We start from the raw sequence: 13,541 nt of genomic DNA on the forward strand, positions 1-13,541 counted from the left end.
AACGATCTTTGCTTGATTTGTTAACTTTTAGTTGTAGCCATATTCCACACATTTCGTATACAAAGCTATCTTCAAGTCTTCCTTTGTATCAAAATAATCATCTTTCTTGATACAAATAATTTTTGTGTAACAATCAACTACTATCTTTACCAACTCTTCTTCCGGTATCTGAAGTAATTCTGGCATATTCCAGTTATACTCCCGTGGCATTTTCTTCGGGGACTTTTATTTGGGGATTTCTTCTTCTTCAGGGTTATATGAATTACAGAATTGATGTTCAACATGTTCATTTACAGTCGTAACTTCCTCCTCATTATCATCAACAACATCTTCCTTGGCAACGACTGTTTCATCATCAAAATTCGGGTATTGACCAATATCAAAATCATTACACGCAGGGTCTGTTTCTTTTTCTGAAAAATCATCAAAATCTGAGTATTGACCAAGATCAAAGTCTGGGTATTGACCAAGATCAAATTTCGAATACTGACTAGTACTCACAATTTTTTCTGTTGGCTCATCATCGTCTAACTGGTCAATACAAAAACCGGAATTTGGTGCTGAAAGTTGATTGGAATTTGAATTAGGGAAAGGTTGTGGGTTTTGAGATTGTGTTTGGTATTGGAAATGTGGTGAAACAATATTTGCTTGGTGATGAAATTGTGGTGGAACCATTAAATTTTGAGCACCATAAACTGGGGTTGAAAAACTTAGTTGATTACTACCCGCTACTGACCCAACTTCACTACTTCTAGGTTCAACAACATACAATGTAACATCATCACTTGAAACACTAATGTAAGCAATGAATCGTTCAACATCTTCATTGTCGGTTAACAAATAAACTTTACCATTTCTCTGATAAGATAGCCTAAATCCACTTAGGGGCTCTAAATTCAATTTATTTACAACACGTAACATTAGAGTTTCATAAGTTAACTTTTTTAATGACAGTTTTAGTTGAAGATTCATGGGTAAAGGCATATATTGTAAAACACCATGAACATTCTCCCATGACCCTCCAAAACACAAATCTATCCAAACATGATCAACATTAGATGATTTCATTATTGTAAATTAATTTACTAAACAATCGAGCTGCGAAACTAAAACCTGTTGCCGGATGGGGAAGGATGTCGTTGGGTATAGGAACGGATGTCGTCGGAAAGAGTGATAGATGGAGATGGAATGAGTTGCGATTTAGGGATTTAGGTTATGAGTTGCTGCTGCGTAGTTATATACCCAAAACATTTGTGTTGCGAAACTAAAACCTGTTGCGAATTCAGAAATCGAGTTGCGAATTTGAAATTCAGTATTGCGATAGTCAGAATCGCGTTGCGATAGTCAGAATCTCGTTGCGATAGTCAGAATCTCGTTGCGATAGTCAGATTCGCGTTGCGATTTACGTATTCGCATTGCGATTTATGTATTCGCATTGCGATTTACGTATTCGCATTGCGATTTACGTATTCACATTGCGATTTACGTATTCGCATTGCGATTTACGTATTCGCGTTGCGATTTCGCATTGCGAATTAGGAAAATCGCAACGCGAATTTGGAAAATCGTAATGCGATAGTCAGAATCGCGTTGCGAATCTGGAAACTGATTTGCGATACCGGAGATCGTGTTGCGAATTATCGATCGCATTGCAATTTAGTTGGTCATTTTGGCAAATCCAAAAAAAGTTGGTTAAAATCGTATATTATAAGGCATTTTTGGTCACTGAAGTTATTTTCTCTTATCATTTCAGGTCAATAATTTAATACTTTTATTTTTCTAAAATCAGATATAAAAAAGTCAACCTGAAGAGTTCTCATAGGGGTACTTCTGTACTTCTACTTACCACGTTTGGCTCTCGTAATCATCGACACAATATGTCGTGAGATATAAGATATTGGATTTAGGGTGTGTTTGGTTTGGGGAATGTGAGATTCTCGTAGGAATGAAATCTACATTCTCCCGTTTGGTTGGTCGGGAATGTTATTCCCGGTAATCTTACATTACCAATGGTGGATTTTTTGGGGTATATTACCGGGAATGTCCATTTCTTTAGGTATTGTTGGATTATCAGCGTTTTGGACTAAAATGCCCTTATATTTTTTTCTTCAAAAATATCCTTATTTTGTCATTGAATAATAAAAATTCTACAAATGTTAAATTAAAAATTTATCCTTAAACTATTTTAGATTTGCAAAAAAAATATATATATATAATTAAAATTTTATATGAAGTTTAGGGGTTAAAATAAAATTTTACCATTTCATTAAACCTTTTTATATTTTTAATTTTGTAAAAAAATTATATAAATTTTATGAATTTAATTTTTTTTAAAGAAAATATATAAATATTTTCCAACTTTAAAAAAAAATATATATATAATAAGGACAATTTGGTTAAATATACATTCAAATAATATTTTATTCCTTTAACCAAACACGGTAATCTTACATTCATGCTAAACTAGCCAAACACAAAATACAACATTCCCATTAATCCTATTCTCTGATAATCTTTTGTTCTCATCGGTAATATTACATTCCGTGAACCAAACGCACCCTTAAGGTGATGTACACGCGTTTTCTGAAAACTAGTAGGGTAAACTACCCATATGGTCACCATTATTTTATAAATATTTACTTTATGTTACCAAACTTAAAAAACGTTACGTTCTAACTACTTATAATATCAACTTATAACATTTTGATCACTCATATTATCAATTTGTAATATTTTGATCACTCATATTATCAATTTGTAATATTTTGGTCATTGAAACATTAAATGTAATTAATTTGATGATATGACATGTTTATAAAGGGGTTAATTTTTAATATGATCTATAAAGTTGAGACAAAATAGTAATTTAACTTTTAACTTTTGACAAATTATCAATTTTACTTATAAATTTGATCAAAATTTCCTATAATAACTACCACTCACCGTCGATATCGTTTATTGTCGTTTTCTATACATCGTTGTTGACGTTAATATTAAGTCTTAAAATTTTCAATTAACTCCTTGTTGACATCTTAAATACAAATATAATGTTCGTTTTATTGAAAAATATGAACTTCACAAATTTAGCATAGAACCATCGACTTCATTTAAAAATGAACTATAATAGTAAAGTTATCATTGATTTCTTTTAAAATTAAAGACACTAGAAATTATATTTATATATTAACCAAATCCATAATTTGTTCAGTGACGTAATATGTTTGTTTGACATGGTATATTATATTTTAATAAATTTTATATTTTAATAAATTTATAACAAAACATATATTATTATTGCTTTTTTTAATTTTATTTTTAGTGTAAAGTATATAAATGGTTATCTAATTATAAGGTATTATTTTATTTGATTCTTTTGAATATTAAAAGTTATAAAATAGTCTTCTAACTATAAAACGTTATTTTTTAAGTCTCATGATTATTAAAAGTTACAAAATTGTCATTTAATAATTTATTGTGTTTCAAACTTATATTTTTTCATTAAAAAATTATGACAATTTCATTAGGATATTAACTTGCCGAATGATATAATCTAATCTTTGAATATCAAACAACTATCATATCCCAATCAATATTTAATGTCCAACTCAAATCGCAATTAAATTTTAACGAAAAATAACGAGTTTAGAACATAATAAATAATTGAATAATCATTTTATAACTTTTAATAATCAAATATTAAAAAAATAACATCTTATAATTAAATTATCATTTTATAACTTTTAATAGTTAGAATTTTGTATTTTAATTCATTCTCAATTTGAAAAAAAGCAAAAGATCTGATCCCATCTCTCCTTTGCTTCGCCAAAAACTCTTTAAAACCCCTTTTCCCTCTTTCAAAGGATTTCCTTATCCTCTCTTTCTGATCTCTCTAAAAGGGTAATCCTTTAATCTTTCTTTCATGCTCTCTCTCTTATGTTCTTCTCTCTGTTTTTTTTTTCTTTTGATCTGTTTTGACTTTTGTTTCTTTCCCTTTTTCATTGTTTGGAAATTCCGGGTACTTCTTCATTGTGTCGTTATTGATTTGCATGTCTGCTTAGATAAAGGCTTGATCTTGGTGTTTGTGTGTTTTTAAATCTGTTGTAATTTTTATTTCTTTTAATTTGTGATCTGGATTTTATCTTATTGTAGTTGATCAATCATGTATTTCTGCTGTGCAGATTATCTGATTTGATCTTGTTTCTAAAAATCTCACGTAGAGTAAAGATAAAAATTAGAATCGTCTGTTGATTATCGCATATATTTCAACTCTTTTAATTCAGTTTACTAAAATCTAGCGGAACAAATAGCTTTTTCTTATTTTATTTTAGATTCATAAATGATGTGTGTGTGTGTGTATATATATTGTTTACTATCTGATATCTAACTCTCTGTCTTTTTTAATTTTCTAGTGATTAATGGGTGTTGAAGTTGTGGGATCGGAAATGGCAAAAGTACCTGTGGACAAAGCAACTGAAGTTGACAAATCACTTCTTCATGATAAGGAAAATGGGAAACTGGACAATGATCCGGTTCATACTGAGCCCATTAAAGTTGGTTCCGATGTTGAGGAACCAAATAAGGGAGAAGAGAAAAATGTATCCGACTTTCCGATTGATGCTGTCACTGAGTGGCCTGCTCCTAAGCAGATCCACTCCTTTTATTTTATCAGGTATAGCCCTTTTGATGATCCAAAGAAAAAGGCCAAAATCGATCAGGTTGATAAAGAGATGCAAAAGTTGAATAAAGTCAGATTTCAGCTTACTGATGAATTAAAATCACACAAGGTGAGTGAAGTGCAATTAATGTCGATTATGATATCTAGTTCGTTTAACTGTTGTTGTGCTCTTAGGATATTTATATGCTTCCTGTTTTGCTTTTCATTGGTTCCGAGAGGTTAGGTGGAATAAAAGTTGTGATGTGTTTATTGTTTAATGATGAATATAGAAACATTAAATCCTCGAATGCATATATCCAGTTGTTGGAAACAAAAGTCCTTGAGCAGGAAATGAATAATTGGATATACGGTATTGTTTTCTTACACGTGGTTCGGAATAGTATTTGGTATAATGGTTCATCATTGGTGTATTTGCCTCAAGTTGAGCCAAATACACGTTGTGTATTTGATATAACGGTTGTTCGAAACATTAAATCCTCGAATGCATAAATCCGGTTGTTGGAAACAAAAGTCCTTGAGCAGGAAATGAATAATTGGATATATAGTACTGTTTTCTTACACGTGGTTCAGAATAGTATTTGGTATAATGGTTTCTCATTGGTGTATTTGCCTCAAGTTTAGCGAAATTGCAAAATAGTTTCTAAAATCATTGAGTTGCTGCCTTTTAAATTATTATCTTTATGTTAATGCAGTCGGATCGAGCAGAGTTGCTTTCTCAAGTGAAAGCCCTGAATGTTGATTTCGAGCAGTTTAAGACGATGCTAGGTGAGAAAAAGAAGGAAATGGAACCACTGCAGCAGGCTTTAGGCAAACTTCACAATAATAACATTGGTGGTGGTCGTGGTGGTATATGTTCGTCTGAGGAAGAGCTCAATGATATTGTATGCTACTATTGTAAACTTGACAGCATTGGGATTTAAACGTTGTTTTCGCTCTGCAGTTAATCCTTTGCCTTTTCTCTTTCGTCACTTATTGGGAATTGATAAATTGCAGATCTATAGCTTGCAATATCGCATCCAGCATGAAAGCATCCCATTGTCCGAGGAGAAGCAACTCCTTAGAGAAATCAAACAACTTGAGGGAACCCGGGACAAAGTTATTGCCAATGCTGCAGTGAGATCAAAGATTCAGGAATCACTGGGCCAGAAAGAAGGCATTCAAGATCAAGTTAAAGTAAGAAAAATTCCGTTTTGAACCATTTATCCATCAGAATTTGCTTTCCCCCTCATGTATTACTATCGTAAAATTAGCCTAATTAACTTGCTATATTTGTTTCATTGTAGCTCATGGGTAATGATTTGGATGGCGTAAGGAAGGAACAAAATGCTATCTGGTCCAAGAAAAAGCAAATTAAAGAAAAAGTGAGTGCAATAGAGAGTAAAGTTGATTCCTTACAGCAAGAGCTGAACGCCGTGATCCAGAAGAGGAACAAAGCTTATGAAACCATGCAACAACTGTGGAAACAACGTGATGAGGCGGTATGTTGTTCTTTGCTTTAAATTGAATCTTCTTTTGCCTGGTGAGAATGAGATGCTCTATTTTGCTTCTTTCGATTTCTCTTCTTTCATGTATGTGCATGTATAGATGCAAGCCTTTCAGAACGATTAGGTCTCTCTTGTGGGATGTTTTTCTTCTTGGCTCTGCCTATGAATGCTAAAAGTTAAAATTTAACGTTTCTTTTTTGGTCAATTCCAAAGCTGATTTGGTTGGTCATTGATTGTGATAATAATATGTATTTCAGAATGTTCACTTTTACCAGAGCCGTTCACTTTTAAACAAAGCGAAAGAGCTAGCTGCAAAGAAAGATATAAAGGGTCTTGAGGAGCTTTCAACTGTTGAGGTTAGTTGAGACTACCGATTAATGCTACGTCCCAAATGTCTCATTTGCATTAATTTTTGGCTGTTCTCTTATCTTTTGTTGCATGTAGGTCGAGAAGTTTATGGCTCTTTGGAGCAGCAAGAAAGCTGTCCGGGATGACTACGAAAAATGAATTCTGCCGTCCTTGGACCAGAGGCAATTAAGTCGAGACGGTCGGATAAGGAATCCTGATGAGAAACCACTGGTTGTACAAGAGGCACCAGTTGCTTCTGCACCTGAAACGATTCCAAAACCTTCTGTCCGACAACCAAAGGAAGAAGCCAAACCTTCTGAACCAGATACTAAATTACCAAAAAAAAGCAAGAAAATTTCTGAGACCAAAGTAATAGAATCAAAATCGCCTCCCGAGAATGGTGTTGTAGAAGAGAAGGAGATCTCTGGATCTGGCAACTTGCAAAAGGTAGCCGAAAAGACATCTGCTGACAAGGAAATTGATGCAGCAAAACTGAAAGAAATGAAGAGAGAAGAGGAAATAGCAAAAGCAAAGCAAGCCATGGAAAGGAAGAAGAAGAAGGCTGAAGAAAAAGCAGCCAAAGCAGCTATAAGAGCTCAAAAGGAAGCTGAAAAGAAGCTCAAGGAAATTATTTCCTTCTTTCATCATGTTTTGCTTGTTGATAATTAGTTTGTGGATCCAAATTGATCTGATTTTGATTTTTTGACCCTTCAGGAGCAAGAGAAGAAAGCCAAGAAGAAGGCAGCAGCATCTTCAACCGGTGCAAATCATGAGGAACCGACTGAAGCTGTGGCCGAGGCCCCGGAACCTGAAAAAGAAGAAAATGCTGATGCTCCTGCTCCTGTTGCAGTGAAGGATAAAGTTCAAAAGGAGAACACTGTAAGGCACAGGAATCGAACTAAAAGTCGCGATTCACTTCCGAGACCCATCCTGAAACGTAAGAAGTCAACCAACTACTGGATGTGGGCCGCTCCAGCTGCAGTGGTGGTGTTGATACTTATAGCTTTGGGTTACTATTATCTTGCTTGAAGAAAGTTAAACTCGAACCGGAACTGAGTTATATAGATAAACTTCATCGGTTGATAGTGGTTAAAGTTAATTAATTTCGTTTGTCGCATCCCATTAGGGATGTGTGCTAAAACCCATAATATTGCTGCTGATAGTTCAGTCTTAATGCTTTTCTGAGACCGAAACCATGAACTTTTGGTTTTGTAGTATTTTTAAAATTTTGTTTTTCATCCGTTTGGCAAATTGCAACGAGATGTTAAAGTTACTCGGATTAAGGTGCGATGGAAATTCGGATTTGTTTTATACAAATTTGTTTATTTTTTAAAAATAACTTTATATGCTTGATGTTGTTTTTCATTTTAATTTCTGTAATGGACCAATGGTAATGGAGTAGTCTATAAAGGCATGTGCAAATCTTGCCGTATTACAGTAGAAAAGAGTTGCAAACCTTCCATCACACACACTTAAATTGTCACAAAATCAAAGATATATTGCATCCGAAAGGGATTTATTATCTGCATGAAATGTCAGTGTCGATTTCATTACAGAAGTACGGAGCTTCTATCAGATCTCCAGGAAAGAGTTGACAGTGTTGAATCCGTGGTTCTCCGGAAGAGGACCATTTCCTGGCCGGATGGAGATTATGACCTCCAAACCTACGATTCCGATAAAGATGAAAAATACTAATTAATAACCAAAGGGCATTTATTTTTGTAACACGAAATCAGAAGCTGGTCTAAAAGTCCAACCAGTTGGAACATGCTTCATTGACAATGTATGCAAAGGATGTGCAGAATACTTTAGAATCATTCGTAGGGAAATTCGTTACGCTTTTGGGTTGTGATTCTTATTACCTGCAGCTTTTGCAGCCGTGGCTTCTTGATACACATCGGTCAGAAATAATATATCGGATGGTTTATCGACTCCCAATGACTCGGTGATTTCGACATAACTTTGTGTTTCTCTTTTGTTTCTGCAAGCATGAAAAGGGGATACACAGTCACTTTTGAGTTGGAATTAAGTATAAAAGCAAACTGTGAAGGTAAGGTAATAAACTTACCCTACCGCAGTGTCAAAAAATCCGGACAAATACTTCCTCAAATCACCGTAGTTAGTATTTCCAAATATAAGCCTCTGAGCCAACCTGCTACCACTGGAATATATGTATACCTGTGGTGAATGAGGAAGCAAATATTAGCACTGGAACTCAGAACTTTCTGTAAATAATTGAGAACTTAGTAAGATCCTTTCTTAAGGGAGAGAGATGTTTAAAGGGTCAAGTACCCATTAAACCAAAATTCTGTTTTTCGTCGCAGACATACGTGTCTTCTCAGAAATACTAGAAAATTTCAGTGCTATGCTAAGGGATTATACAGCTTTACGATCACTCAGTAGGACATGAACATACAATAACCTGAACTTGGATCTAGACTAGGTCCAAGCAGATAACTATCTACTAAGATAATTAGCTTCAGTTTGGCGGAATGATTAAAACGACTTGTGAATATACTGCAATCTGGAGCAGCTGCATGGAAACATATCACAACATAGACACATTGTATCGAGAACCACATTCCAAAAATAAAGTTGTAGAATAGTAATTGAAATACGTAACAATACCTTTATACCCAAAGCGTGCCATTTTTCAAGAGCTTCTGGTACATCATCAAAAACAACTCCTTCCAGCTCGTTGTTCTCAAATCCAGTACGCCATATATGACCCTATTTAATTTCATATTAGTCCTCTCCTGCAGGTAAGCTAAGATACGAAAATGTCTTTTCTTCAAATTCATGTTTGCTTACTTGCAATTGCTTCAAGGCAGAAATTTTTCGATCAGCTTTTATCATTGCTTCGACATTACCAACTAAAGATGCAATCACCGCCTCTTTTCCCACCTCTTCCGAGGGGATAGGTACAGCACCAGTAACACCTTGCTTCAAGTCATCCTCAACCTGTGGAAAACATGTTACGGATGTGATATAGGCATATCGTTTAGGAGTCAATCCACACTTCTTTGGTTGCTAATTTATAAGGTAAACAATCACACTGCCTTAACCGCAGAAAATTAGCTGAAGAAGTATCCTTACATTCCTTTGGTTTTCCTATATGCATGCCAAAAAACACATTATTGAAGGTTTCTTTGGGTTTCCTACATGCATGTCAAGCAAAACAGATACTCCAAAAAATGATCGGGTTTGGCACACAAATCATTCATAATAGAAAACTAACAGATCATTAATGACAATGATAGGCAGTGATTCTATATATAAAACAAAAGTTCCAAGAATTGTAGAAACTAAAAGGGTTCTGAAGTCACAGATAATGGTGCATGATATTGCACAGATGACTAGTTCTTTGCATGTTATTGTTTAATGTATATAAATTGAACATAGGTCGGAAGCATATCATTTTAGGGAATGAGAAAGAGAGTTGATTGCATTAGACTTAAGTATCAAACCAAAAAGGCCGCCGATCCTCATCAGATCCCACTATCAATTTGAAGGAAGCGAAGCATACGATTTATGACCGGATGTCAGAGAAACATGATAAAAGTTAAAAAGGTTCAAAGAAAAACCTTACTTGAGAACGTAACAACTTAATATCATCTTGGGTTTCAGCACTATCATATGTTGCAGACAAATGCCTCCCGACATTGTCTCGGGCATAGGGAAAGAGAACATCCATTACAAATGAAATAGGAGTTGTAGTTCCTTCGATGTCAAGCACAATGCAGCGCTGCAACAGGGAAAAAATGTAGAGTGAGAGCATATTTTCGATAAATGAATACAACAATCTTCTTGTTTAGCAATAAAACAGACAAGAGTCTGTCCACCACAATGTCATCCGAACGCCAAATATTTTTGTTACAATGGGAACAGTGTCATGTCTAGGAAGCACAGAATGTCATATTGAAAGGAAAATATGTAAATTTCTTACTGGATATGGCTCAATTTTATAACTTGAATCCACCGTCCCGGCTTTAGTCACATTTATCCTGCTATTGACGCTTGAAAATCCTTTAACATTCTGAATGGGGCCATGATCTGGAGTAGACCAGTCTAAGCCTAGTTGATGGAGTTTAATAGCAGCATCAAAGAGATAATGGTGACATTCAGCCTGAAATAGTATGTCAATGCTGAAGTATCGATTTATAATAAAGTGTTTATACAAGTAAGAATCTGAAATTTATTCTATACATATGAATCATGATAAGTGAAAAATAGCAAACTTCAATTCACCAGTTTGAACCCAAGATTTGCACAATTTTACAAACCTGAGTTTTAGCACTGATCCATGAGTCTCCCCATATATATATGCCATGATTGCGAACAAGCACAACAGTTGTCTTGGGATATGCTTCAATCTGAAAATCATTAAAGTGAGTTTTGATATACTGAAGACAACATTTTACATTGATAAATTCACGCATAACAAATAAATCTAGCAAAAACAATATGAAATTCTGGTGAACTTCAATGCAGAGAGTGAAGAAAGGTCGTTGGTAGCAATGTGGTTTGAACTTGGGGTAAGTATTCGATACAAGCATGGGTCTGGCACGGATATGCTCAATATTTTTTCTACATATTTTAAGGATCATACACCCATACCCATCTCTGAATATGTCTTAGCAAGGATACATCAAGAAATTGAAGAGTCGAAGTAGCATAGGTGGGTAAAGTGTAACCAGAAAATAGACACATACTGCTCGTTGATATAGAACATTCATTAATCTTATTTGGCTACATGGAAATTTTATGATCACCATGAAAGTGAATTTCATAGTTCATTGACGAGATGAACACAAAAGAAACATACAGCTTTGACAAGAGAATCTGTGAGCTCGTTTTCGTAGAGTGTGTTCTCAATATGAGTGATCTGCAATTGTTCAAAAGGAAATAAGTAAATCAATTGCTGAAAGAGAAAGAGAAAGAACAAAGAGAATGCAGGGCGGTAAGGAATTAAAAGCAAGAGAAAGAGAGAGGAGCTCACTTTAGAAAAAATATTTTGGTCAAGAAAAACTTACACGAAACTCTTTCAAAAGCGGATTTATCATTGTTACAAGACAAGATTCAATTCCATGACTGTGGATAACAGAGCCAGCATCACGCATATGATATGCCTGAATTATAAAGGAAGTGATGCTTATCATCTCCAACACCACAAGCACACATTTTCTATTAAAATCACATTAGCTCAATGCATGCTAAAAAGGAATAAATCCTTAAAAGTAAAGCACACAACATCAAAAATAGGATCAATATCATCTTCGTAAATTCAAGATTGCAATTTTATAAAAGATACTGTGAAAGATAAACCATTGGATCAATTAAACAATGTCAAATAATAGTTTTGTAAAAAGCACATAAAATAGCTGCCTTCATGAAAAGAGGAGCACAGTCAGAGCACTTGGGAGGCTTATGAGGGTTTGGCTTCGGAGACGGTGAAGATATGATAGATCCCTCTCCTGATAATATGTACATATCATCTGGTTCCATTCTCTCCTTTTGAACACCTATACAGTACCGAATAACAAGCCCATAATTAAGCTATGCCAAAAACACTCTTTCAGTAATTGGCAAAGGAATATGATAAAGCCTATAAAACAACGAACTACTATCATTTCTTCATTATTACAGATTAAGGCCTTCTTCGAGTTTAATGCACAAATGAAAAGAATAACAGCAAACAATATTTTTCTATTTCTAGCCGTGGACAAACACACAGTTGAAGATGACTGACAATATATAGAATGTAATAAAAGAAAAGTTCAAAGTGAGTATTAGTATCCATAACTCTAGTAAAAAAGTGGACGTAAATAACACAAACAGACTCATATAGATGCCAAAACAACATCGGAATAAATTCTGAGCTAAAACAATAAAACCAAAAGATCCCAAATTAATCACAATAAAAGGCAGAAACAAAAAACTTGAAAACAACTTCAATAGAGAAAGAACCAGCAGCCATAATCAAGAAAAGCCAAAGCAAAAATGTTAAAACAAAATGCTTTGAGGCTTAATAATCAAATATCCAGAATCCAACAAAATGCTTTGAGCTTTAATTATCAAATATCCAGAATCCAAAAAAATAAAAATAAAAATAGACGAATGATTGAGAAATAAATACCAGAAGGGGACATGAGGATGAGTTGCTGAGGCTTGGGAATACAAGTATCATGGACTTTCATGGTGATACCGCCACCGGTTCCTGAGACCCATCCAAGGTTATAGAACTGGCGGCAAAGCTCAGATATCAAAGACCTCGTCTCCTTCACTGCTTTGCTTTCTATATAAGCTTGCGAAACACTTCCCATCTTCAACATGCCCCCGTTTACTGCAGCAGCTGTTGGTACAGCCATTTCAAAAAAACAAAAACAAAAAACAAAGGCTCTCCCTCTATATATTGCTTGAGCCTACAAAAGGAAAAAGGTTAAATTTTTAAATAAATAGGAGAGTTTTTCAATTTTGGGAACTTTTTAATATGAATGGCCTTCCTTACTTTATTATCTACAATCTCCGTTTAGTGTGGGACAAGACAAATTTCTGTTGCACATTTTTTATTGATTTGTTTAAGATAAGAATGAGTGTACCTGGATCTTACCTTGGAGTTAGGATTCAAGTTAAAATTTTGATATTTATAAGATCGACCCTATTATGAACAAACCTTGTGTTACATCTGCAAATGTAAATATATATATATTTAAGTAGAATATCAAATATACATAAATTAATTTATCTCAATTGTTGTTTTAAGAAATTAAGGTATTTGTACCAGCACCTATAGTAAAATGATTGAACTTGTTAAATGGTTGAGACTATTCAAAATAAATACTACTTTGTAATCACATTTTGTAATCACATTTTGTAATAACATTTTGTAATTAAATGATTATGTTTTAATTTTTAAAATAATTCACTCTTTTATACCCTAAAAAGAAAAAAATTGTTAAGATATTAATAGCAAAGAACAATGGGGTGGGCCTAAACCAATGTAGACTGAAATTGATCCAATATAACATGCATCA

General features: G+C 34.1%; 1 protein-coding gene and 1 pseudogene across 1 annotated transcript; one reads left to right on the forward strand and one right to left on the reverse strand.

The window, feature by feature from the left end:
* Positions 1-4,396: 4,396 nt before the first annotated feature.
* LOC120129167 lies at positions 4,397-7,738 on the forward strand (annotated as a pseudogene).
* A 252-nt stretch (positions 7,739-7,990) lies between these two features.
* Positions 7,991-12,945, reverse strand: LOC120129168 (probable bifunctional methylthioribulose-1-phosphate dehydratase/enolase-phosphatase E1). The gene is made up of 12 exons (XM_039146740.1): positions 12,644-12,945; positions 11,893-12,029; positions 11,541-11,636; positions 11,333-11,392; positions 10,791-10,880; positions 10,454-10,633; positions 10,097-10,252; positions 9,319-9,468; positions 9,136-9,237; positions 8,576-8,685; positions 8,370-8,488; positions 7,991-8,171 (listed from the first exon to the last, which is right to left on the reverse strand). Exons 1-12 carry the CDS (start codon positions 12,873-12,875, stop codon positions 8,080-8,082), a joined length of 1,524 nt encoding a protein of 507 aa, XP_039002671.1. The 5' UTR covers positions 12,876-12,945; the 3' UTR covers positions 7,991-8,079.
* Positions 12,946-13,541: the final 596 nt, after the last annotated feature.

This window comes from Hibiscus syriacus, unplaced genomic scaffold (assembly GCF_006381635.1).
Source record: "Hibiscus syriacus cultivar Baekdansim isolate YM2019G1 unplaced genomic scaffold, ASM638163v2 tig00110483_pilon, whole genome shotgun sequence".
Taxonomy (NCBI): Eukaryota; Viridiplantae; Streptophyta; class Magnoliopsida; order Malvales; family Malvaceae; genus Hibiscus; species Hibiscus syriacus.

What these genes read in the sequence shown, in the direction of transcription:
- LOC120129168 (XM_039146740.1), bottom strand. Translation starts at nt 12,875, where the DNA reads ATGGCTGTACCAACAGCTGCTGCAGTAAACGGGGGCATGTTGAAGATG. An exon ending in CATCCTCATGTCCCCTTCTG is followed by an intron (nt 12,030 to 12,643) that starts GTATTTATTTCT and finishes GGTACTGTATAG; the next exon opens with GTGTTCAAAAGGAGAGAATG. An exon ending in TTAAGTTGTTACGTTCTCAA is followed by an intron (nt 9,469 to 10,096) that starts GTAAGGTTTTTC and finishes TGTTTTCCACAG; the next exon opens with GTTGAGGATGACTTGAAGCA.